Source organism: Taudactylus pleione, unplaced genomic scaffold, assembly GCF_031769625.1.
Source record: "Taudactylus pleione unplaced genomic scaffold, aTauple2 ptg000198l, whole genome shotgun sequence".
Classification (NCBI taxonomy): domain Eukaryota; kingdom Metazoa; phylum Chordata; class Amphibia; order Anura; family Myobatrachidae; genus Taudactylus; species Taudactylus pleione.
Genome location: NW_028284600.1, coordinates 16,170,221 through 16,196,681, shown reverse-complemented (window position 1 = coordinate 16,196,681; position 26,461 = coordinate 16,170,221). Strand labels below are relative to the sequence as shown.

At 43.3% G+C, this 26,461-nt stretch overlaps 1 protein-coding gene across 4 annotated transcripts in view; it reads right to left on the bottom strand.

Annotated features, from left to right (window-relative positions):
• The window catches only part of DNTT (DNA nucleotidylexotransferase), a 473,464-nt gene that overhangs the window by 114,576 nt on the left and 332,427 nt on the right, over positions 1-26,461 (bottom strand). For 3 of the 4 annotated variants that reach the window (XM_088477001.1, XM_088477000.1, XM_088476999.1), the window contains one exon: positions 10,924-11,007. In XM_088477001.1, the coding sequence (XP_088333127.1) occupies positions 10,924-11,007 (84 nt within the window). The remainder of the gene's footprint in view (positions 1-10,923; positions 11,008-26,461) is intronic. The other variant, XM_088477002.1, reaches the window with a different exon arrangement.

The following is a 26,461-nucleotide window of genomic DNA, read 5'->3' as shown; positions in this document are numbered from 1 at the left end:
GGTTGCAATTACAATCAATCAGGGCTGGAACTGAGCAGACAGGGACCCCGACGCCTCCTAATACTGTGGAGGGCGAAGACAAGTGCCTCCAAAGGGGGTGTGGCTGTATGGCATGCCTCCCATTTAATGTCAGGCTGGGGGCGAGCCCAGCACTACATCAGTAGCTGGGCTGCCCCCTGCTCTCTCCCTGCACTGAAAGGATGCTGCGCGCATGAGCTGATTCTGCTTGGGATGGAATTGCAAAGCTCCACGCAGGCAGCTTTACAATTCCGTCATTGTAAATATGCAAGTATGCAAATGGAGCAAGAGTTGTATGACACCTCCTGCTGCATTTGCGATCCCAGCACTGCGACCGAGGTCGCAGGCTGGGATCACCATTGCGACCATCGGACGCAATGGCGGATGGCGCCGGGCATCTGGCCAGCTGAGTAAGCCTCTGCTTACTCAGTCTGGCCCGGCTTGCGAGGTTAGGAAACTGCGCCCGTGGACGCAGCCCCTGCCTTGCCACTCCATCCCCGCCCCCGCACGGCCATTAAATGCCTGTCAATCAGGCTGAGGCATAGAAGGGTCTGCGTGTGATCATTCGCAGAACGGGTCCAGCGCATGCACAGATTTCCGATAATCGGGAATATGCGATCAGCATTGCACATACTGTACAAGCAATGCTGAATCAGCCCCAATATGCCAATTCATCCACATGTTATTTTGAATGCATAAATAAAAACTAAGGGCCTGATTCAGAGTTGGACGTAATGGCGCTGTTTGTGGAGTTGAGTGATTTTTTTCTTATACTGTGCATGTGTACGAGCTGCACTGTGCATGTGTATGAGCCGCATTGTTCATATGTATGAGCCGTACTGTGCATGTGTAGGAGCCGCACTGTCCATGTGTAGGAGCCGCACTGTGCATGTGTACGAGCCGCACTGTGCATGTGTACGAGCCACTCTGTGCATGTGTACGAGCCGCACTGTGCATGTGTACGAGCCACACTGTGCATGTGTAGGAGCCGCACTGTCCATGTGTACGAGCCGTACTGTGCATGTGTAGGAGCCACACTGTGCATGTGTACGAGCCGCACTGTGCATGTGTACGAGCCACACTGTGCATGTGTATGAGCCGCACTGTCCATGAGTACGAGCCGCACTGTCCATGAGTACGAGCCGCACTGTGTATGTGTATGAGCCGCATTGTGCATGAGTATGAGCCGCACTGTGCATGTGTATGAGCCGCTCTGTGCATGAGTATGAGCCGCACTGTGCATGTGTATGAGCCGCTCTGTGCATGAGTATGAGCCGCACTGTGCATGTGTATGAGCCGCATTGTGCATGAGTATGAGCCGCACTGTGCATGCATCTTGATTGCTTACTGACAATAGTTGCAGTGAGTATTGGACACAAAGTTGACAGTCAGTGATTGAATTGTGTGTGGGAGGTAATGGGAGGTGGCTAGACAAATGTAGGTGCATCCCGACCGTTGTGGGGGAGTGTCTCCGCCCAGCGACTGTGTCTGTTTCTCCTCATAACCTCTATTCAGAAATCTCATTGGAAGCTCACTCGACATTTGTTAAAAGGCATGTATAAGTTTTACTAGTGGAAAAATTGTCTATAAGGGATTCCTATGGGAGGGGTGAGGGTCTAGGCATGGCAGCTGACAGCTGCTACCTGTTACTATACTGCAGCTTGGTCTTACATGACATGTAACGAACGATAGGTAGGAGACAGAGAGTTTAGTAGGAAGATACTTGTCCCTGGTTTTGCTTTGTGAGGTGGCTACTGACACGTGTGCTGCCCAGGAAAATGAAGTTAAGTGTGAACAAAATTTTCATTTCTGTCTAGACTGAATGATTTCATGAAAAGTGAGTTTAAATATTTCACATGAGAAAATGTCAGTGTGTCCAGAGATTGTGCTTTTATTTGGTGTAAGAAGTTGCAGCAATAAACATAATAATAGCTGAGATACAAAACCGCAGTAACCAGTTTACAGCAAATTCTGCCACCTCACCCCACTGTTATGCCGACACAAAATAAAAAAATAAGGGCACAGTAATGTTCTATAAACCTACAATGGGCTAGTTGGACATGTCCCTTCGAAAATATGTAATAAAAGCTTATCACAAAAGTGCTAGTCTCTGTGGTTTATATGAAAGCTTTGATTTATGTCTTAAGTATTTGACTTTGTATCTTAAATCTTCTGTTGTATCTTATCTTTTGTTTTTGTTGGGCATCACCAATGGGACATTCATAAAAATTGATCTGTTAAGATGTTATCCAACATTGCCTGCACATCTTATTTAACACTGTCTTGGTGGATAATGATTGCACCGAGGTTTAAAGAAATCACTGGAAATGTCACCTCAATACCCTTTCCCTTCCTTCAGCTAATAGAGCCACAGGTGTTACTTCTTTGGGACCCAATCTCGCTTGCCCTCTATAATCCCTAGCTTGATGTATTCTACCAACTGCAATGACAATTGGGTTTGTTAAGTCAGTTTTCCCATGTCCTTATGGCTCATTTTCAGTCACTGCGAAATGTATCCAAGTCTTTAGGTAATGGAGGATCCTAGTAGATTACCCACACAGCACTACTAGTCAATGGTAGGCGTTAAGGTACCCATACATCTGTGACGGATCATCGCGATGTTGCGATGGAAGCGGAAATGCCGATCCGCCGGTCCATCAGTGTACAGCGATCCGTCGCAGGATCAATGAAATTTTACATGTTAAATGTCCCCGATTAGACAATCACGATCATCATATCTGGAAAATCCAACATGTTGGATTTCTGCAATCCTGCGATGCCGGGTTGCAGCATCGCAGGATCGTGGCAATCCTCCGCAGATGTATGGGTACCTTAAGACTGGAGTTTTCCTTTAAAGATTAAATAAATGTACCTCTGGAAAATAAAAATAATTACTCTATACCACAGGTTCTCAAACTCAACCCTCAGGACCCCAAACAATGCATGTTTTCCAGGTCTCCTCACAGAATCACAAGTGAAATAATTAGCTCCCCCTAAATGTCCCCCTAAAATGTCAATGAGTAATGAATACACCTATGCACCTGTGCCTCAACTAGGTGACCTGGAAAATGTGACCTGTGTGGGGTCCTGAGGACCGAGGGCCTGATTTAGAGCCGCTCGCTAGATGTGATCGCTCACACGATATGTATGCAAATTGCATAGGCAGTGCTATCGCACAGCAATGCATTAGCATGCCCAGTATTTGTTAGAGAGCGATCACATAGTGTATGCAGACACCCACCAGCCTATTTTAAGACGCCCACTTGTGCACACCATGGCCCTCATTCAGAGGCGGTCGTTAGATGCAAGCAGTCGCACTGAATCAGGGCGGCCGCTTGCATCCTGAACAGCCGCCTCCTTGTCGATCGTTAAGCTGTGGGTTACCACCCACAGCTTAACGACCGAGCAGGTTGATGGTCGCGATGGTGATCACCATCGCGACCATCGGGGCTTACGACCAGACCCTAAGGTTGGGTCTGGGCACTCATAAGCCCCAGGGAGCTTTCTGTTCTGATGGAGCAGGAAGCTCCCCACTGACAACACTGATGATGTCAGTGCGTCCGCCCACAGTATTTGACTTTGTATCTTAAATCTTCTGTTGTATCTTATCTTTTGTTTTTGTTGGGCATCACCAATGGGACATTCATAAAAATTGATCTGTTAAGATGTTATCCAACATTGCCGTTCGTAAAGGAACACCTCCGTTTTGGAAACCACCCCCCCGGCCCGCCTACCAAATGGGGGCAGCTGTTGATCAACATCGACAGCCGCCCCTTTGGTAGTGAGCTCCGGAGCGACAGAGTTTCTCTGTCGCTCCGGGGCTTGTGCATGCGCAGTGCGGCCGCTGTGCGTGCGCAGGCCTAACAATCGAGACGGTCACGAGCACATCGGCGCTCGCGACCGTCTCTGAATAAGGTCCCATGTCCAGGAAGTGTATGCAACCATCGGTACATCGGGTAACATCGGATGCTATCGCAGCGCTTGAGGTTGACCATACCCTGCCGCAAGCATTGCGAGCACTTCAGTGTAAAAACAAGCCAGGTGTACTATGATGCTGTCTTTTAATTATGCACACCTCTAAAATGCCGTTGAGATGTTCAGGCACGCCTGCATTTGCACCTCCACTCCCCCGTTTTTAATGGCCAGCCCATGTTACCACCTACAAACGGCTTCCCCTGTCACTCACTCTGCTGGGCTGTCTATGCACAGTGAGCGAGTGCATTGTGAACTTTCGCTAAGGTATGCACATGCGCACTGCGATGCATACGCACAATCCATACACACTGCACACCATCGCCAGCTGCGAGAGTATGCATCTTAGCGAGCGAGTCTGAATGAGCTCCCGAGTTTGAGAACCTCTGCTCTAAGCAAACCACCCAATTTCTCTGTTAATTTTCATTTCTAAAATTGTATTGCAGCTGTGTACTGCCAACAATGACAGCATGACAGTACCCATGCTGCACACCTTACGCCCATGTTTAATATTCTCCTCTACGGAGTCCCGAATCAGTGGCTCTGCAGAAATCACCAGGAAATTGAGGAAGACATCATGTTCTCAGAGACCAGCACATGCCCAGTAGACTTTGGCACAGTGCTAAAGTTTACTAACTTGCACCACTCGATAGAGAGCAGGAGGCCCACACAGAGACTGTACAGTGGTCTCCTCTTCTCTAATTAGACGCCACTAGGGTAGGCAGGGCTGCAACTAGGAGAGGGGGGCACGTGCCTCAGGTACAGCCATAATAAGGATGGTGCCTCCACCCATGTATGCACCGCAGCCGCCACTGATCACCTGCAGGCGCCGCCATGTATAATAGAAGCAGTATGCCCAGCTCCTTCTTTGCTGGACGCACCCCTGCTAATATACATTACAGCAGACAGCACTGCAGCTGCCTGTCCTCTGCGCTCGACCCCCTCTCCCCATCTCCTGCAGTGTCTGTAGGGTCTGGACGCCCGCCGGGCACAGGAGACTTTTCATGGCTGCTACTAGGCACAGCCACACAACAACAAAGCTGAGCAGAATAGCTGCTCCCGGGAGGAGGGGGGAGGTGACGATGAGAAGGAGGAATGAGGAGGAATGATGATAAGGAGGGATTAGGAGGAGGAGGAATGATTAGGAGGAATGATGAGAAGGAGGGATGAGGAGGAGGAATGATGAGAAGGAGGAATGATGATAAGGAAGGATGAGGAGGAGGAATGATGAGAAGGAGTAATGAGGAAGAGGAATGATGAGAAGGAGAAATGATGAGAAGGAGGAATGAGGAAGAGGAATGATGAGAAGGGGAAATGATGAGAAGGAGGAACGAGGAAGAGGAATGATGAGAAGGAGGAACGAGGAAGAGGAATGATGAGAAGGAGGAATGAGGAGGAATGATGATAAAGAGGGATTAGGAGGAAGAATGATTAGAAGGAATGATGAGAAGGAGGGATGAGGAGGAGGAATGATGAGAAGGAGGAATGATGAGAAGGAGGGATGAGGAGGAGGAATGATGAGAAGGAGGAATGATGAGAAGGAGGAACGAGGAAGAGGAATGATGAGAAGGAGGAATGAGGAAGAGGAATGATGAGAAGGAGGAATGATGAGAAGGAGGAACGAGGAAGAGGAATGATGAGAAGGAGGAATGAGGAGGAATGATGATAAGGAGGGATTAGGAGGAGGAATGATTAGAAGGAATGATGAGAAGGAGGGATGAGGAGGAGGAATGATGAGAAGGAGGAATGATGATAAGGAGGGATGAGGAGGAGGAATGATGAGAAGGAGGAATGATGAGAAGGAGGAATGAGGAAGAGGAATGATAAGAAGGAGGAATGATGAGAAGGAGGAACAAGGAAGAGGAATGATGAGAAGGAGGAATGATGAGAAGGAGGGATGAGGAGGAGGAATGATGAGGAGATGGAATGATGATAAGCAGGGATGAGGAGAGGAATGATTAAAAGGAGGAATGATGAGAAGGAGGAATGATGAGAAGGAGGAATGATGAGAAGGAGGGATGAGGAGGAGAAATGATGAGAAGGAGGAATGAGGAGGAGGAATGATGAGAAGGAGGAATGATGATAAAGAGGGATGAGGAGGAATATGAAAATGAGGAGGAGGAGGAATGATGAGAAGTACAGTACTACGGTCTGTAGTAGCAGTTCAACAGGCAAGGGATACACAACACTGCACTTGTCAGAACCTCCTGTCATTGAATGTCACTGATTGTAAGATTAGTGAGGACATATCTATAGGAATGTGGAGGACGAATGTGGTGGACGGGCCCTACCAAAGTATAGGGGCTTTACCATGGCATAAGTGTATAAGGGGCACTGCCATGGCATAATGTGTAAAATGGGCTCTACTGTGGCATAACATGGCATGTATAAGCAGCTCTACTGTGGTATAAAGTGTATAAGGGGCCCTACTGTGGAGTAACGTGTATAAGGGGCCCTACTGTGGTGTAACGTGTATAAGGGGCCCTTCTGTGGTGTAATGTGTATAAGGGGCTCTATTGTGGTGCAACGTGTAGGGGGGCATACTGTGGCATAAAGTGTATAAGGGGCTCCACTGTGTGGCTTAACGTGTATAAGAGGTACTGCTGTGTGGCACAATGTGTAAGGGGCATTACTGTGCCACAAAACCATACCCGTTTTTCAGAAGAACTCCCTCTTTGTTTTTTTGTTTTGTTTTGAGGGGTGGGGAAATTACTGCCTTGCCCCGATGACAAAAATCCTACTCTCTGCCCTGGGGTAGGAGCCGCCACTGGTAGACACTAGCACAAGTGTTATACTAGTCAAGTATAGTTCACTAGGAACCAGTGACATCAGCAAGTCATAAAGTAAACTGTTAGGCACATTATTATATATACTGGCTCACATGGATGGTAGCCCTATTATGTGTAGAAGGAGGAGCAATTTAATGAATTACTGTAATTCCATTATTCATTTGATACCATTGAGCTAACGTTTCCGTAGAATGAATCAAGTTGTTACTTTTGTCCTTGTTCAGCTCAGACATCCTGTCTTTCACCCCTTGGGAATATCTGTTAGTAAGGATGTTGAATATGCAGGCATCTTAATTGGCATACTAAAATACACTTGAAAAAAAATCATTGCCTCATAATAAATAGGACATGGATCAAGTGCATTATAAGCAGCAAAATTGCTTTAATGTGACTTGTCAATAGCCTGCTCATCATTAGCAACCATTATATTCTTAAATAACAAAGAGTGGCTATAGATATATCAGTTTGTTTCCTTGTCACAATAGTAAAGAATCAGGTAACAGATCATCTGTCTGCACACTGTACAGATAATTACCGGAGTCTTTACCAAACCTTCTGTATATATTACCATGGTTACATCATTACCGAAATATTTAGATTTAAGGGAAATATGAAATTAAGATTCTCATTAGACTTAAGCTGAAAGTTACAGTATACCAGACCTATTTTGTCTGTTGGCGGGACTGAGCTTCCATCACATGCCACGCGAGTCCAGTAGGGTTCGGTATGTTTTGTTGCCAATCACAATGTTGACAGTCATTATATAAACGCCATAATGTTGACAGGTACATGTCGGCAGACAAAATGTCGACATATTCAGAATGTCGACAACCACAATGTCAACAATGACAAAATGTTGACATGTTCAAAATGTTGACAGTTGCATAAAGTCGACACCCAGTTTTTTGCTATTGAGTTGCAGACAGAAGTATAAGCCGCAATGGTCAGTGGACGCTCACAATGTAGACTTGTCGCTTTAGTGGTATGAATTAGATTAAAATTTTGAGACAATAGATGCTTGGTGCAGCTACTGTAAGTCGCAAAGTCTGTGGCACGGCAACCGGGGCTATTTGGCGCGATTAGAGTTAAGATGTATGAAGACATCTGTAATGTGACCTCCCAAGCAAAGAGGGGCACCCCTAATCCGTGATGTTTTGGGGCAGCATGACAGAATAGCATGCATTCTGTTTACGGAGTCCTAATCTGAACCCTTCAGAGCATTATAAGGCCACTGAAGATTATAAATACTTAAATCTAAGTTAGTAGCAGGGGACCAGTGTATACCCCTACTAGGAAAACTAAAATAATTTAAAAGCACATAAACTCCTTCTTGAAAAAAATATTTTTTATAATTACTTACCATTGTTCTATGCATACTAAAGTGATGCTATTGATCATATGACATTTACTGCAGGCTGCTATACAAGTATGTTACTTTAACTACTGTATATATTACAGTGCAAACTGACTGATAATCACCGTATCTCATGATAAACTACAATAGCCACTTGTAACACCCAATTAAAATATATTCAAATCCTATATGGTCTTTGCTATAAAACATGCAAATTGCCTCATCCTCAATGCAACTAATCATGGTTTGCCTGACAGAGGTTTTGCTCCATGTTTTCGGAATGTCTGCTCCGTGATAACAATATCCATTTCTGTAAACATAAATGCCTAGAAGTACTGCCTACAACATACACACGCAGCCGTAATCACTTGTGCATTTTCATTTTCTTTTTTCAAATATTGATCCATTGTAGGATCTGGTAATATATTGAAACAGATCCTACCAACATGATTGGACACACTAGATCACATGACCGTGGATTATGTCCCAACGACCGCACAACTAGCACCTGATCTACTTCCTACTGTTATCAAAACCTCATCACAAAGCTACAGCTATATCACTCTACAAGTGTACACAATAACATCTCTCACAGACACTGCTGACAGAAAAGCAGCACATCACTGCCTTACTGAAATACACATTTCCAACTGAAAAATTTCAACAAATAACAAAATTACCTCATAACCTGACAAAAATCCTCACCAAAGATTAACTAGTATAAATGATGATCTATTCAAACAGTACAATTCACTGTTCAACATGTTTTCTTTCCATAATGAACCACTCTTACAGTGACAGTAGTCATTCATATCCAACGCTTTAAACAGCCTATTTTTAATGTTAAACTGTTTTATTCACTTACACTGTTATCCAGTTATATCTTTATTCATTAACAATAATTCAAATTTAACAGCCTATTCTAAACTATTTTTTATCTCCTGTTCTGTATCTGTTTCACCTGTTTTATCTGCTGAATGTGTGGTTGCACTGATATACGCACGCCTTGGGTGGTTGAACGCACTCAGCCCCGTGCATCACAATGCACACCAAGGTGTGCGACTCCACAATTAAGTGTGGTATATATATTACATTTACAGTCAGGTGCATAAATATTGAGACATTGACAGAATTTTCATATTTTGGCCCCTATTCACCACCACAATGGCTTTGAAATGAAACAAACAAGATGTGCTTTAACTGCAGACTTTCAGATTTAATGTGAGGGTAATTACATCCAAATCAGGTGAACGGTGTAGGAATTACAACGGTTTCTATATGTGCCTCCCACTTTTTAAGAGGCCAAAAGTAATGGGACACACTAAACAATCCTAAATCTAACTTTCACTTTTTAATACTTTGTTGCAAATCCTTTGCAGGCAATTACAGCCTGAAGTCTGGAACGCATAGACATCACCAGACGCTGGGTTTCATCCCTTGTGATGCTCTGCCAGGCCTCTACTGCAAATGTCTTCAGTTCCTGCTTGTTCTTGGGGCATTTTCCCTTCAGTTTTGTCTTCATCAAGTGAAATGCATGCTCAATCGAATTCAGGTCAGGGGACTGACTTGGCCATTGCAAAACATTCCACTCTTTAGCCTTAAAAAACTCTTTGGTTGCTTTTGCAGTATGCTTCGGGTCATTGTCCATCTGCACTGTTAAGCACCGTCCAATGAGTTCTGAAGCATTTGACTGAATATGAGCATTTAATATTGCCCGAAACACTTCAGAATTTATTCTGCTGCTTTTGTCAGCAGTCACATCATCAATAAATACAAGGGAACCAGTTCCATTGGCAGCCATACATGCCCACGCCATGACATTACCACCACGATGCTTCACTGATGAGGTGGTATGTTTTGGATCATAAGCAGTTCCTTTACTTCTCCATACTGTTCTCTTCCCATCACTCTGGTACAAGTTGATCTTTGTCTCATATGTCCATAGGATGTTGTTCCAGAACTGTAATGGCTTTTTTAGATGTTGTTTGGCAAACTCTAATCTGGTCTTCCTGTTTTTGTGGCTCACCAATGGTTTACATCTTGTGGTGAACCCTCTATATTCACTCTTGTGAAGTCTTCTCTTGATTGTTGACTTTGACACATATACACCTACCTCCTGGAGAGTGTTCTTGATTTGGCCAACTGTTGTGAAGGGGTTTTTCTTCACCAGGGAAATAATTCTTCTGTCATCCACCACAGTTGTTTTCTCTGGTCTTCCGGGTCTTTTGGTGTTGCTGAGCTCTCCGGTGCATTCTATCTTTTTAAGAATGTTCCAAACAGTTGATTTGGCCACACCTAATGTTTTTGCTATCTCTCTGTTTGTTTTTATTTTTCAGCCTAATGATGGCTTTCTTCACTGATAGTGACAGCTCTTTGGATCTCATATTGAGAGTCGACCACAACTGATTCCAAATGCAAATGTCACACCTAGAATTAACTCCAGACCTTTTACCTGCTCAATAACGAGGGAATAACCCACACCTGTCCATGAAATAGCTTTTGAGTTGATAGTCCCATTACTTTTGGCCCCTTAAAAAGTGGGAGGCACATATAGAAAACGTTGTAATTCCTACACCGTTCACCTGATTTGGATGTAATTACCCTCAAATTAAATCTGAAAGTCTGCAGTTAAAGCACATCTTGTTTGTTTCATTTAAAAGCCATTGTGGTGGTTAATAGAGGCCAAAATATGAAAATTCTGTCAATGTCCCAATATTTATGCGCCTGACTGTATAGCCTTTATAAAACAATATACTGTATTGCAAGCGAATGGGAGACTGTTTACAATACCTTGGTTTTATCGTACAGTGCGTGGTTATCCAGCATCATCTTTTTCTCATGGGTGGCATATCTCCGCAAATCTCGTTCAAACTGCTGTTAAAGAAAACAAAATAATAACATATTTCTTCCAGCTTTTGTCTGATTAATAAAATACTTAAATAAGATTTTATTACATACAAATGCCATAGAATGGCTTCATAATAAGAAAGAACTTTGAAAACATGTTCATTTAATGGGAATATTTTTATCCTAGACTGTTATCTAAAGGCTGATTAAATAACCAGGTGATCTGATAAACTGTCTCAGCTCTGTAGTAAAGTAATTGGCCTGCCAGGATTATCGCTAGACAAGACCATGTGACTCCTTTCTCTCTTAATTTAGAACATTAAAGAACAGCAATCAAAGGGGAACTGAAGATATTTCATGCATTTTAATCCCATCTCATATCTATTTTATGCCTTTTTTTCCTACTTGGCTAAAAAAGAGATGAGTATTATTATGAAGCATGATGTTTTCACTTGGATGCCGACCGCCGGCTTCTAGACTACTAAATCCCGGCGAGGGTTAAAAGACAGGCATCTAAATTTAGACGCCTGTCATTTTACCAATGCTGGGAGACCGGCGCCCGGCATCCCGGTTGAAGAGATGCCGGGCGCAGACAGCCGCGCGGGGGGGGAGGGTTAGGTTTAGGGCTACTGGGTGGGACTTAGGGTTAAGTACCCCCCGGGAGGTTAGGGTTAGGCTAGGGGGAGGGAGGGTTAGGCACCCCCGGGGGGGTTAGGCACCCCCAGGGGACTTAGGAAGGGGGGGTTAGGTTTAGTCACTTAGAGGGGGGATTAGGGTTAGGCACAGGGGGGAGGTTATGGTTAGGCACCCGTAAGGAAGGGTTAGGGTTAGGGGCTAAAATTAGGTTAGTTTATACTTACCCGGGGACGATCGGGATTTCCTTCTCCATCGGGCTGACGCTGCCGGGATTTGAACCATGCGGCCGGTGGTGAATCATACCGATTGCTTATTAATTAATGTTGGTACGAGCCCATAGCAACCAGTGTATAGAAGGACTGCAGCTTACAGCGGGGCCTGGTAACATGCTATTGGAATAGCATGGGAACACTCCTTGGGGTGCCCGGTAAAATTAAAAATGTTGGGCTACAATATCAGTGATGTGAGCAGCCACACATCATGACCCAACATTGCTTTGAATGGAATATGCCCGTATAAGACTACTGTGTCTGACTTGCTGACAATCCCTGTTATCCTTATGACTATTGGGTTAGTACTATGTTGGGCCATCTTTACCCATAATACAGCATGAATTCTTCTAGGCATGAACTCTACTAACTGTTGGTATGTTTTGTGGGTAATATTAGCCCAAGTGTAACGAACCGCATCTCCATAATGTTGCCTTCGCCAGCCTGAAGAGTCGTGACAAGAAGTATCCATGCTTTCATGCTGTTGTCTCCATATCCTCACCCTGTCATCTGCATGGTGTAATTGGAAATGTGATTTGTCAGACCTTATGATCCATTTCCAGGTTTCCAAGAGTGTTTACCACTTTATTTAGGTGAAAAGCTGCTTAGGTGGAGCTAAATCTATATAGGGTAGTAGGAGCTTGCTGTATATGCAGATTTCTAAATCGACTCCAGACAGAACCCCCTGGTGATGTCTAATATTTAATGTATGCTACATTTTCAGGCATGCTTCCAATTCCTATATTAATATTAATATTAATAATAATATAACAACACATACATAGTTATATGAAATGACTGTGGAATTGTTTTCCCTTCAAGCAGGCATCACATACCACAATAAAGCATATTCATACCTCTGTTTATGGAGTGTCTGAGGCCTAGGGAACGATGTTAATTTTTCACATCATTTTTATTTAATTTTTTTTTATTAATAATTATACATTTGTATTTTATAAACCATTACCTATAAGGCCTGAATTATTTCCACATGGTTATTTCAGACAGAAGGGAAGCAGTATGGTTTGGGAACCATTGATGTTAATTAATACAGGTAATATCATTAATTATTTTGGTACGAGAGCTTTACTTAAATTTAACTTAATGCATTACCATTGCTTAATTTTCCATTTTCAATATGCTATATAGTAACTTCTATAGAGACAGTAAATAATTTTAATTAAAATGCTTTCTCTTTTATTACTTGTTTCAAATGTTTTATAATAAAATGGAGAAAAAATAACTAATATTAGGGAATATCATCCAATAATATACCAAGTCTCAATTCTAATTTACAGTGCAAGAAATATGAGCAGAAATAAGGAGACTTTCAGGCAATGCCGCCTGACATAAAAAAAAAAAAATGTCTTTTTCTAGAATTACATTCTCCTTTCAGAGGCTTATTTGAATATTTAAAATTCCATTAATTAGATGACTTTAATAACCCCTTGATGTAAAAAAAGTAGAGACATGCAGATTCCAGTAGTCAGTCCAGGGAGCGGGAATAAATGTAGATGATGGATGGTGTGTCAGAGAGACAGGGAAATAACTGCAAGACAATAAATGAATGTATGCAGTAGGTAAATTACAACTCATGGAGGAAAGTAATTCTGAAGTTGATGATGATGGCAAAGTGTAGATATTATGATTGTGCTGTCATTTGCAAAATATGTTTACATGGAAACTTAATTCCTTGAATCGCTAAAGATAAGGGAAAACAGTGATATGATACTTTCACTAAATAACTAAATGGAATGACAAAATCTTTTTTGGTTATCTAATGTATATTAGTTTACTCATATGTAAAAATGATTTACTAATGGTAAAAATACCATCAGAACAGACTGCTTTCAATAAATAGACAGCAGCACCTGTACATTGTACAGGCTATTAAAATTGAATAGTAGGGTGGTTTTTGTGTTTGTTTTCTACAGTAGCTTATGGATGATAAAAAGCACTTACAGTAATACATGAACATTATAAAGCATACCTGCAGCTCCAGAAAACCTGTATGCGGTCTGCACTGGGCCACCTAGGCATGCCTTGTAACCTAATAGGATAATCCTTTCCTGGGACAAGATTGTGTTTAACTCGTACTTTTTATTCAAATATAATGGCACAAGACATAAGTGTTGTAAAATTGGGTTGCTTTATTATTAAATAAAATAGAAGTGTGGTTAAAAAGAAAAAAAGAATGGTCTGCTGATCAGTGGAAGCACTTAACTTGATGGAAGTTCTCTTTGATAAAAACATCTCCATGGATCAATTGTGAGATGTGAGAGGTCTCCAACTGCCAAATCAATAACACATGGAAAGCCCAACCAGCAAGGTGGTGCTGTTGACCTCAGTAGGGTGAAGTCAGCTCATCTACAGTATTGAAGAGGAGTGTACCTCACCAGCGCAACAAGATGGCTACTGGACTGCTGTTCTTTCCCGCTGTGAGGACATGAGATGTGTGTTACAAATGTACTGGCAGCATCTCAGTCCTTGCAGAGATCAATTTACTTTTTAGTCCTTTTGTGTTCAACTTCCTGTCTCCTAGTGTATGTGTGATCATTCTCAGGACACACATTTTCATTAGCATGTCTATTATGTACTGTAATAATGTAAGTTATTGAAATGTTTAATACTGGATAAGCCTTGATGTTAGCCTGGTCCATATGTCTGTGTTAGAGCAAGGTGACACCTCCCAAAACAAAAGACCCTCTAAGTTAATTCCCACCTCCCCAGGGGACGCTCAGGATTTACTCCTCCTTCCATTTGCCTGTTTTGTGCTTCACGTGAACCTGGTAGACTGAACGGAACCATCCCAGCAGGTGTTCGTCAGGGAAGTAATACCCAGAGGAGGTAGGAGAAAGTGACAGCATAAGGGACTTGCACCAATCAGGAAAACGGTGCAACCCCCTCTGGGAGGTCACAATATCGTGAGAAATTGGAAGATTTTAAAACAGGTCACTGAAGGCAACTCCACATGTTAGTCGCTGACTTTGGCTAAGAGGCCTCGCTCTGCCAAGGTGCTAGTGGAACGCATCACCAGTTCTGTGGATTTATACTTGGAAATTCTGCAAGGACCTATACGCTATTCATTGCTGTGTGTTCTGTGATTAGCTTCTACTGCATGGGGTCCTGGAAATGCTTGATTGTACCCAGGGACTATCACTGCTGTGTGATCTCTGATAGTTTCTACGTGTGGGGTCCTGGAAGTGATTGAGTGGACATACGCTATGCACTGCTGCGTGATCAGTGATAGTTTCTACTGTGGGGACTGAGGGTCTCTAGCTATTTCGTGGAATTGTTCTGGGACATTATACTCTACTGGGACTGCCTCTGTCTGGACTGCTACCTGTTTATTGCCCGTTCACTGGATTTACTGCTTGTCCTGACATATTATCTATTTCTGTGTGCTGTGGAAAAATAAACCATCACGTTGGTTTCATCTGCTCGGTGTCTGGGTGATTGAGAGAACCCCGTATCCTCACATTTGGCGGCAGCAACAGTGGGATCATTCAGACATCAATCAAGGAGCAGTGGAAGCGTGAAGTCACTCACAATAGAGAAGAGAGGATCAGGCCAACTGAGTGGTCGTCAGTCCTGTAAAAGGTAAAATGGTGCTAAGTAAAGAAAGTCAGTGCCTCAAGTCTCCCAGGGCAGTGAAGCTCGTGGACGGAGGTACGTCGGTAGGCTAGGAAGCCGGATATATTATTTGTTATAAGGATGAAGTACATATGGGCATACTGGAATGATGCTCGGAGGATGATTAGCGGGTGGAGAGTATCCAGCTTAACAGACAAATTGTGTTATCTGGGAGATGCTTTCATGCACTGCAGAAGTGAAGCAGTCACATGGAAGATGCTGGATGAACCAGAGTTTGAAGAATTCGCGGAGGAAGTTAAGGCTACAATGGCCCAAATGATACAAGGAAGCCACTGTACAAAGACAGAAGGGCAGGTCCAGGATAAGTGGTCCTCCTGGACAGACCCAGAGGAAAGATCCGAAATAGAACTACTGCAACCCGGCCAGACAACCGAGGGGGTTGCCCCAAAATTAACTGTTACCAGTGGAGCGGGGTCATTGTCAGGGGGGCCCCTAAGCCCTCTGGACGAAATGAGCATGGAGGAGTTGGTAGCAGAATGCCAGCTGCGGGGCATCCCTGGCCAATTCGGCACATGCAGGGAAATCCTTCAGTGTATACTCCAGGACGAGGGGGACCCCACCAAAGCGTTCACTGATTATCGGACATTTATACTCCATCTTGGCCCACGGATGAGAGTGGGGGAACAGCTGGAGTGTCTGGAGTCATGCTTTGCTGTGGCAGAAGAAGAGGCCTCAGATCGTGGTCTCCTGGATACCCCAGGCTGGCGGGACCAGTGTTGCAGGGTGAATGCAGAAAGGCACCACATGCAACAGCTTCTCCCACTCCCAAAGGACACAGCTGCCCAGTGTACTATACTGGGAGAGGCTAGCGCCCAAGTGAAGGAAGCAGTGCCCATAATACAGGCACCCCAGGAGGAGTCGCACTACACCTTCCCTTTTGCTGAGGTGGAAGATGGAGACCTATTAACCAGCTGCCAGGGGATCTATGAGGACGGTGTCCGAGAGGAGATCACCAAGGTTGGGGGAGTATCATCTCACTTCCCAACCACAAGCATACCAGTCGCAGATGGCATCGTGGTCCAGGCGGTTCAGCATACTCAGCTGGGAGAGGCCCATCATGATGAACTGGCAATGGCAGACTCTTTTATTTCATCGGGGGAGGCTGAGGAGAAAATGCCCTGTGTATGTCCTGCTATCCTAACTCCCCCTGAAGGATATGAAGGATTGTACCCGATCCCCTATTTGGAAGCTGAGGAATTGCAGGCAAAATGTTGGTACGTACCCTGTGATTTAAATGGAACATGGGTAGCAAAGACTGTTAACCTAACATCAGATCATAAATCAGAAGAGGATTTGTTATCACCCTGTAATAACTCGGACAGTGGTGTGGACTGTAACTATGTGCCAGGGGATTTGCCTGCCCTTAGTAAGATTCCAGCAAATACAGACCAGGTGGATGTCAGGAGACAGCGCTTGCAACCCCTTCTCCCACCCCAGGGAGAAGGCACTGCACCACCCGGCCCCCTGCATCTCACAGAACACGAGGCATTTGTGGAGATAATTTTGGAGTGTTCAGCGGTTAAAACCTGGTGTGGTACCCAACCAGTTATCCAGCCGACCGGGCTAGAAGAGGGAGTTACCAAGGAGGAGGACAGTCCAGAAGAAGTTCCAGGTGAGACTCTGGCTTTTGAGGGGGGAGGGCTGGGACAGGACCAGCCTGTCCTGGTGGCTCCCCTGCAGCCACTAACTGCATTGTTCCATATACAAGGTTCATCCTGGGGCCCGAGCCATGAGGAGCCCACATGTTGCACTGAAAGTTGTCAGCCCCCCAGTTGGTGTTTGGGGGAGGAAGGAATGGACACTGCCACAGAAGTGCCATGTAAAGAGACCCAATATTTGCCTGCCCCTGGGCAACCATTACTTGTACAAGGTGGTGAGGGGGAAGGTACCCACTGCCCCTGTGTTCCAGAAGTGAGGGTGTTAGGATGCCCGATTAGTATGATTTGGGGAAAGGGGTGTGATAATGTGAAGGGGGAACACCGAACGTCTGACTTGGGGGAATTGCTAAATCCTCTGGTGGAAAAAGGGGACATGTTATATTGTAATTTTGTACTTGCGGATTGTCTAACTAGGCTGCTTCTTACATCCTGGGTCTTATGTTACATTACTCTGTGGGACACTGGTGGCACACTCACCCACAAGATGCTTTACCCTGCACCCCACCTCGCCCAGTCAGTAGTGGTTCTGGATCCCCCCAGGGAACAAGGCCTAAAAAGTGGGAGAGGAATGTGAGGACATGAGATGTGTGTTACAAATGTACTGGCAGCATCTCAGTCCTTGCAGAGATCAATTTACTTTTTAGTCCTTTTGTGTTCAACTTCCCGTCTCCTAGTGTATGTGTGATCATTCTCAGGACACACATTTTCATTAGCATGTCTATTATGTACTGTAATAATGTAAGTTATTGAAATGTTTAATACTGGATAAGCCTTGATGTTAGCCTGGTCCATATGTCTGTGTTAGAGCAAGGTGACACCTCCCAAAACAAAAGACCCTCTAAGTTAATTCCCACCTCCCCAGGGGACGCTCAGGATTTACTCCTCCTTCCATTTGCCTGTTTTGTGCTTCACGTGAACCTGGTAGACTGAACGGAACCATCCCAGCAGGTGTTCGTCAGGGAAGTAATACCCAGAGGAGGTAGGAGAAAGTGACAGCATAAGGGACTCGCACCAATCAGGAAAACGGTGCAACCCCCCCTGGGAGGTCACAATATCGTGAGAAATTGGAAGATTTTAAAACAGGTCACTGAAGGCAACTCCACATGTTAGTCGCTGACTTTGGCTAAGAGGCCTCGCTCTGCCAAGGTGCTAGTGGAACGCATCACCAGTTCTGTGGATTTATACTTGGAAATTCTGCAAGGACCTATACGCTATTCATTGCTGTGTGTTCTGTGATTAGCTTCTACTGCATGGGGTCCTGGAAATGCTTGATTGTACCCAGGGACTATCACTGCTGTGTGATCTCTGATAGTTTCTACGTGTGGGGTCCTGGAAGTGATTGAGTGGACATACGCTATGCACTGCTGCGTGATCAGTGATAGTTTCTACTGTGGGGACTGAGGGTCTCTAGCTATTTCGTGGAATTGTTCTGGGACATTATACTCTACTGGGACTGCCTCTGTCTGGACTGCTACCTGTTTATTGCCCGTTCACTGGATTTACTGCTTGTCCTGACATATTATCTATTTCTGTGTGCTGTGGAAAAATAAACCATCACGTTGGTTTCATCTGCTCGGTGTCTGGGTGATTGAGTGAACCCCGTATCCTCACACCCGCCAACCACTCAAAAAGCTGACAAAATGACACACAACAAAAAGGGGAGGGTGGGATATTTAGGAAACAAATAGGCAGATCACTAGACAACCACTCGCTATAAACCAGGAGGCACACCCCAAAATCTATCTCCACTCAGCTATGGGTTGATCAGTATGTCACCACTCAACAATCACAAAGTGTAGACTGCAATGTAAACGTAATTTTGTACATAACCTGTCCCAGCCTTGGGCTTTATAGATCGTCACTCTTACTTCAGCCCTCTGTTATGTTTATCGTGACAAATATCAAGAAAAGTGATGTTATCCCAATAAAGAGCTCAGTCCCTACAGTTTATGACTGGGCAATTGCTACTGATGCCATCAGACAGCCAGGGAGTATAACTTGAGACACAAAAGATTTCATGGACAACCTGTCTCATTACTCTTCACATTTCTCAGTAGCTGAAACCTATCTCTATTCCACTCACTATTGAGTCCACTGTTATGCCAAGTACTTACATTGTAAATGAAACTACATAGAAAAGTAAGCTTCAGTTAAGCACATTAAATGGGGTTTTACCTTGCATCTTTCTATATAGATAAATGTAATGCCTGCTTTACTATATCAGTTATACAAAGCAGTTGCCTGAATGAAAACACACTAAAGGCCTGATTCAGAGCTGTACGCATATAGCATCGCTGCTGCGTGTTTGGATGCAGCAGCAATGCTAAAATATGCTAATGCCAGAGGAGGAGTCTGGAGAAAATAGATGCCTTCTGTAGGCATTGCAGATCTGAGTGTTGCGTCCAAAGACGTTGGGCGCTCAGGGGGTGGGGCACATTTGAGCCATGCTATGGAGCTGCGCTAGGTGATATAGCTGTTTTCCAGTGCTGTCTCCCATGATTAATGGCAAATTGGTTTTCTCTGCTTTCTGTATGAATGGTGTCCAACACTTGTGTACATTAAATGCCCAATAGCATTCTAATAAGGAACTTTTTCATGCTTTTTGTTTCCTCTTCGCTCATTGATGACATGGCTTTAGATAGTTTGATGCCTTTGTCAATGGGATTGTTTATTGGTTTGGTATCTGACATACCATACGTTGTAAGTATATTTTCAATGTAGGTTTGTTGATCAATTGATATGACTCCTTTCTCTAAATCTTGGGTGACTTAGCAAGTAGTGTGCAGGACCGAGTTCCTTCATCCTGAACGTTTCTCCGAACAACTGCTTGAATTCTGCTATGTGCTGTTCTTGGCCTGCTAGTAACACATCATCCATATATACAACAATAATAAAGAGGTTCTCTTCTATGTATTTGTAGTAGAGACAATGATCAGCCTTTGAAGTCCATTTCTTGTAGTACAGCATCTAGTCTGAAGTACTAACAACAACAACTCTGTTTTAGACCATACAAAGCTTTCTTTATGAGACAGACTCCTCCTTCTTGGAACATGTTCTTGCAGTAATGCTCTAAAGGTTCCATGTATATATGTTTATTCTCAATTCAAGAAAGCTGAGTCAAAGTCTAATTGGTATAACAGCATATTGTACAAGACAGATATAGCAATTATCAAACATTGTGTACTGTACTTAGCTAGCTGCAGGAGAATAAGCTTCACTGTAGTCAAATCCACATTTCAGCATATAGCACTCTGCGACAAGGCGAGCTTTATAATGGGCAATAGTACCATCTGCTTTCATATTTTTGCAGAAAATCCACTTGCTCTAGACTGTTTTATGGTGACTTGGTCTCTCAACTATAGGTTAGGTACTGTATTGTTAACATTGAGTGATGTAATTTCCTTGTTTATTGATAACTTCCACTCAAAGTCATACTTGACTTTGCCTTTGACTTTGCCTATTGGTTATTTTGGTGATATTTGCAAACATCCTCATAATTTATTTTAGGTGGTTTTCCACTATTTGGTCTTGCATAAGTTCTTTTCTATGGTTTTATATCCACACTGGTAGTTTCTATTTCAGACATGCCAACAGCTGCTGGCATATCCAATATCACATCATTTTTCTGCAACTCCCAATTACAGCTTTGTTTTAAGTGGTGCTGCTTCTTGGAATATAACATATTTTTATTCTATAAGCTTTCTCTTTCTAGGATTCCAGAGTCTGTATCCTTTTTTCTCTTGGCAGTATCCAAGCATAAAACTTTTCACGGATTTAGAATCCATCTTATGTCTTTTCTCCTTGGGGATCTGTACATATGCAATGCACCAAGACCCTAAGATGATTGATGCTTGGCTTTCTTCTAGACCACACATCTATCAATGTTTTATCTTTTAGAGCAACTGTGTGAGCACAAATCTTTAGCTGTAGACACTGCCTCTAGCCAAAAACACTTGTTCAGGCCAGCATCTTTTAGCTTAGCTTGAGCTTTCACCCACTATAGTACAATTTTCACACTAATTCTGCTCTGGTGTGTATGCATTTTTCAGTTGATGATCAATGCCAGGCTTCTTTAGAAAGGTTTCCACATCTGTTTAGATATTCTCATCTATTCTCATCTCATCTATTCTCATCTCATCTACTCTCTATTCTCATCTATCTAGATATACTCATCTATTTTCTGACCTCAAGAATTTTAATTTGTGACCAGTTTGAGTTTCTACTGATCTCTTGTAGTCTGCAATTTTGCCCATCAATTCATTCCTTTCTTTAATTAAATAATTGTGTATCATTCTAGTGAAGTCATCAATGAATGTTATGAAGTATAACACACATCTTTACACACAAATTCCAGGCGTGCCTCGCCTTTGCTTGCTGATTTTGGGAGAGGGCAATGGCTTTGCTTGCCAATTATACAGCTCTAACACACTGGCCTTCCAGTGTTGCTCGCAGATATTCTTGTAACCAGCCAGTCAAGAAGTTTCTGGATGCTGTCATATCCAAGATATAACCTAGCCTTCTATGCCAGAGTTCCATAGTCTGTGAGTCAGAAGTCATCCTGTGTGTCAAGTACATATAGTTGTTGACACCGGGTACCTGTTTCTATTACAGTCTCTTTTTTGTTTTGTGCAATACATTTTCCTTCAGCAAACTGGGCTTTAAATCCTTTCTGCTCTAGGACACTTATGAGTATGAGGTTACATACTGGTACATAAAACATATCTTGGATTTCTGTGACTTTGGTTTCACCTCCTATTCTCAGGTGGGTTGTGACTGTCCCAAATTTTGTAGCTGTAAATACTTTATTTCCTTTTCATCTCACTTATAGGATCACAAATTTTCAATGTAGTGAACCACTTTTGTTAGCAACTAAAATGTCTTGTGACACCTGAGTCAATATACCAGCATTCTCTTCTGTGACTGTGATACTTAAGCTGACTTTTTACTTTTTTGTGTAGTATTCTTAGTTTTCAGTTTGCATTCAGATGCTTTGTGTCTTGTCTTATGACATACAATTACATTTGTACTTGAATTTTCTTGGTTTTACAACTGTAGTTTGTAATGCAGTATTCTCAGCATTTAATTCAACTGATAAAAATTCCTGGAACTGCAGCAGTTTTGTATGATCTTTGCTGATAGCTTGGCTGTATTAGCTTCTAGAGCTACCACTAAAAAATCGAATTCAGGCGTTAAGTTCTGTAGCATTGCCATAGTGATCTCCTCATCATTGAGTTGGACTCCTACAGACATTAATTGCTGAGATAAGGAAATCAGCTTATCAATATAGTCACTCATACTGGTGCAGTCATTCAATTTAGTATTATACAGTATTCACCTTAGATTAATTCTTCTCATGAGACCCTTATCGTCCTTCGCCACCTGCAGGACTGTCCACATGTCATGTTTTGCCATAACCTGTTGATGTGTCTACTATTTTGTGGTATATACAATTAGTGAATAGTAGACACCAGCAGAATGGAGCTTGGGTTTATTGCAGTGAACAGGTTTTGTATAGCCATACTCACAAATACATATAAAAGTAGCAGAGAAGAATCTGATCATACAGCGGACCATCTGAGCATGTACAGTATGTAGGTGGTATTGCAAGGATACAGTAGGTCCCCCAAGGATCTAAGTACTACACATCTTTGTAGTACTATGGCATCAAATATAGTGACCCAAGATGATGCTGCACATACACATATTAGTACATAACAGTGCCATCTTGGTAAAGGATGGATGCTTCATCTAATGGAGCATCAAGGAGGTAGCGCAGTAGCGCACACTCCATATATCAACAAGATCAATACATTCATCTTTTTAATACCATGAGCAGTTGTAACCAATTTGGTGAACTAATTGGCTACACATTGTTCCATCCCCACCAACTTCAAACAGGACACATACTGTATAGACAACAAAAAGGTGTGCTGGCCCTAGTCAAATGTATTGTAATGTATTGTAAAAAAAAAACTAGGAGAAGGAGAGAGTTGTAGAGGTAGAATGAGGATGAGAACTGAGCTTAGTTTAAAGGGTCACAGGGCGGACATAGATGAATTAATACAATGCAAGTAATAGAATGCTAGATAGATAAATAATAAATCAGGGATATGTGCAAAACATGTAAAGATGAAAGATAATAACAAAAACATCATGTAAGAGGGCTGACTGATGAAAATAAATTGTCCACTGATTTTTCCCGCTGCCTGTCCTATAAATATACTTATTTAAATGTAAATAACTAGTGAAAACTGATTAGGAAACACAATATATAGTTTGCCCAGCACTCACAAATAATATCACATTTCTCAGCTAATGTTAGTTCTGCCTGTCTGCACCGTTCTAATTACATAGTGGATTCTGCTTACTACAGACTGAGCAATTCTGCATCTGTTAGGGGGAGTGTGGGGCTCCAGACATGTGCAGGAATGATAATAACATTGTGTAAGACAGAACCTTAGACGCGCATTATATTTCCTCCTACAAGAAGTTACAATTTAATCTTTGTTTCTTGATTGTAATGGGATGGGGGATACACGGATTGACTTAGCGCTGTATTTCAATAGAGTAACACCATTAGACATAAGCTTCCACAGAACATTTTATATACATGTAGCATCATTTATGCATGATCAGGATTGCTTTTCACAACTTCACATTAGAGCATGTCATCATAATATTCTATGGAAGTAGAGATAATAAAATATAAGAGTCCTAGATATTTGATATTAGTGTTACTTTATTCTGTCACATGTATGCACCATAGACGTTGCTTATACATATGTTCCATACAATGGTTTTCAATGGGTAACTGGTAAAAATATTACCCAATCAAGGAAAATTCAGGCGCTACTTTGGGTCGTTGTTCTAAAGCAGCTACTAAGAGCTCACCCCTATTTATCTCAAGAACCCCCTTTTTATTTGTGGAAATTGCTTGAACCAGCACTGGACCTGTTTACAGCAGTACCTTATTGGGACCCCTATATACATTGGAACTGACCTCTGGAAACAGTGGATGAGGCTTCACTACAAGCACATCGCAATACTTGTGAGGACATAATACTGTAATTGAAGTGTTTCCATCCTCCACTTATATTTACGGGATAATTTCTTCCAGCGGTGCCCCAGTTTTTGTGGACTATGCCCCCACGCCAAAAGGTGTTATAGGTACTAAACCATCCTGTCTCAATCCGGCCCAGTGTTATCAATTGGAACAAGCAACAGTGATTTTTAAATCTATTTATACCATGCAATTGTTATTCCACCCTAGGGTTCTGAAAGTTCACAGCTGATATAATTTTATATCTATAAACATTCTTTGTATGTTCATGTATATCACTTTTAAATATATATTTTTATTAAAAATCTTTTTGAACCAATATCAACATGTATGTATTATAACTAAACGGATTGGTGCATCTGTAAAGATATTAATTGAAACCATAGCGCTGCTATTCTGTTTATTCTTTCTTTTTTTCTTTCCACAGAAGCCTAAAGCCTAATGCCCAGGGCCGGTTCTATCCATACGCATAGTACGCAGCTGAGAAGAGCGCCACATAGTGGAGGGCGCCTCAGCTGCGGCCATGCGGGCCGCGGGCAGACTGTGTCTCTGTGACACAGCTGCACCGTGCATGTAGCGCTGACCGGACTGAGTTCGGTCAGCACTACACAGTGACAAACACGCAGCACCGCCGGCAGCAGTGTGTTTGCTTTAATTAGCAGCCAATGAGAGTCTGTCAGACTCTCATTGACTGCTGCGCCCACTGTCCGAGCCAGGCTGGAGCTCACTCATGAGAGAACATCCCATATGAGGTCTGCTTCTCCTGACAGACATCTGGAAGTAGTGCACTGGCAGTCTGAGGAGGTAGTCCATTGAGCTTCCTCTTCCATTAAGTGGAGAATGGACCAACATTCAGATGGCTAGAGAAGCTCTAGCAGGTAAAGCACCACCGGGTAAGCTGAGCTGGGCCTTGTCAGAGAATTCTGAGGTGTTTAAATCCACTCAGCTGGCCTTTTGTTCTGCTCTAATTAAGGAGGACGAGTGGGTTCTCTGCAGTTATGCGGGTTTACCTGATATACCTGCTTTATACGCTCCAGAAATAGATCCTTTGCTGAATGCCTTACTGGGAGTTAAGGTCACTCCTACACAGACCTTATGAAAACTCCAATATAAAAATGCAGAAGCCTTTGGTACTTTATTATATATCCTGGACAGGATGTAGTTATGTTTTCAGCGGGCAGAATGCTGGCTAGGGATTTATGACAGGTGGGGGGGTTAAGGTTTAGGGCATCCTGGGGGGCACTTAGGGTTAAGCACCCTCCAAGGAGGATTAGGGTTAGACTAAGGGAAAAGGGGTTAGGATTAGGCACCCCCAGGGTGAGGCTAGGGTTAGGCACCCCCACGGGAGGGTTAAGTTAAGGATGAGAGGAGGGGGGCTTAGATTTAGGCACTAATGGGGGGAGGTTAGGGTTAGGCACCCCTAAAGTAGAGTTAGGGTGGAAGAGGGGAGGGTTAGCTGTACTTTCCTTCGCTTTCTGGATTTTCTCCCTTTGGCCAGCCGCTGTCGGGATTTGAACCGGCGTCTATACAGCCGCCGGCAATACAATTCCATTCCGTCCTGGACAAGGCTGAAAGAGAAGGCAAGTCCAACTACTCTGCTGAGTCACTTGTAACTTCTAAATTTGCTTTGCCCAAGGCAGTCAGAAGAGCAACCCTCATTATAGAGCAGTCCTTTAATTACATTACAAATTTACGCAGGGCTCATTGGATTCAGTGGCTTCATAAGGGGGGTGTGGGCCACACTCAGGTGTCACACCACCGAGGGGTGACACCGAACTGCAGACTCCTCCTCAATGACAGGAGCCAGGTGCTGCACTGTAGCATTACGTGCAGCACTTAGCTCCTGACACAGTGAGGGAGCCGGCACTGCACTCAGAGTGTCCCCCGAGGCAGTCCACACCTCTGGGACTCCCCGGAGTGATTACAACAGGGCTGCTAGGCCACACCCCTACTTGTGAGGGCATGCCCCCTTTTTGTCTGCAGCACACACTACAGCCTTCCCCGCAATGGGTGTCACCACGGGGAGGAACGCCACTGAATGGATTACTAGGGTTGGGCTCTCAGATCTTGCTCCCAAAGCCATTGATTCTCCAAATGTATCTAATGAAAATGTATTTGGCCCTGATTTTATTAATGAGGTCTGCTCCCTTTATAAAGACAGAAATTCCTTTGCTGACCTCAAGTAAAAAATTCATGATGTCAGG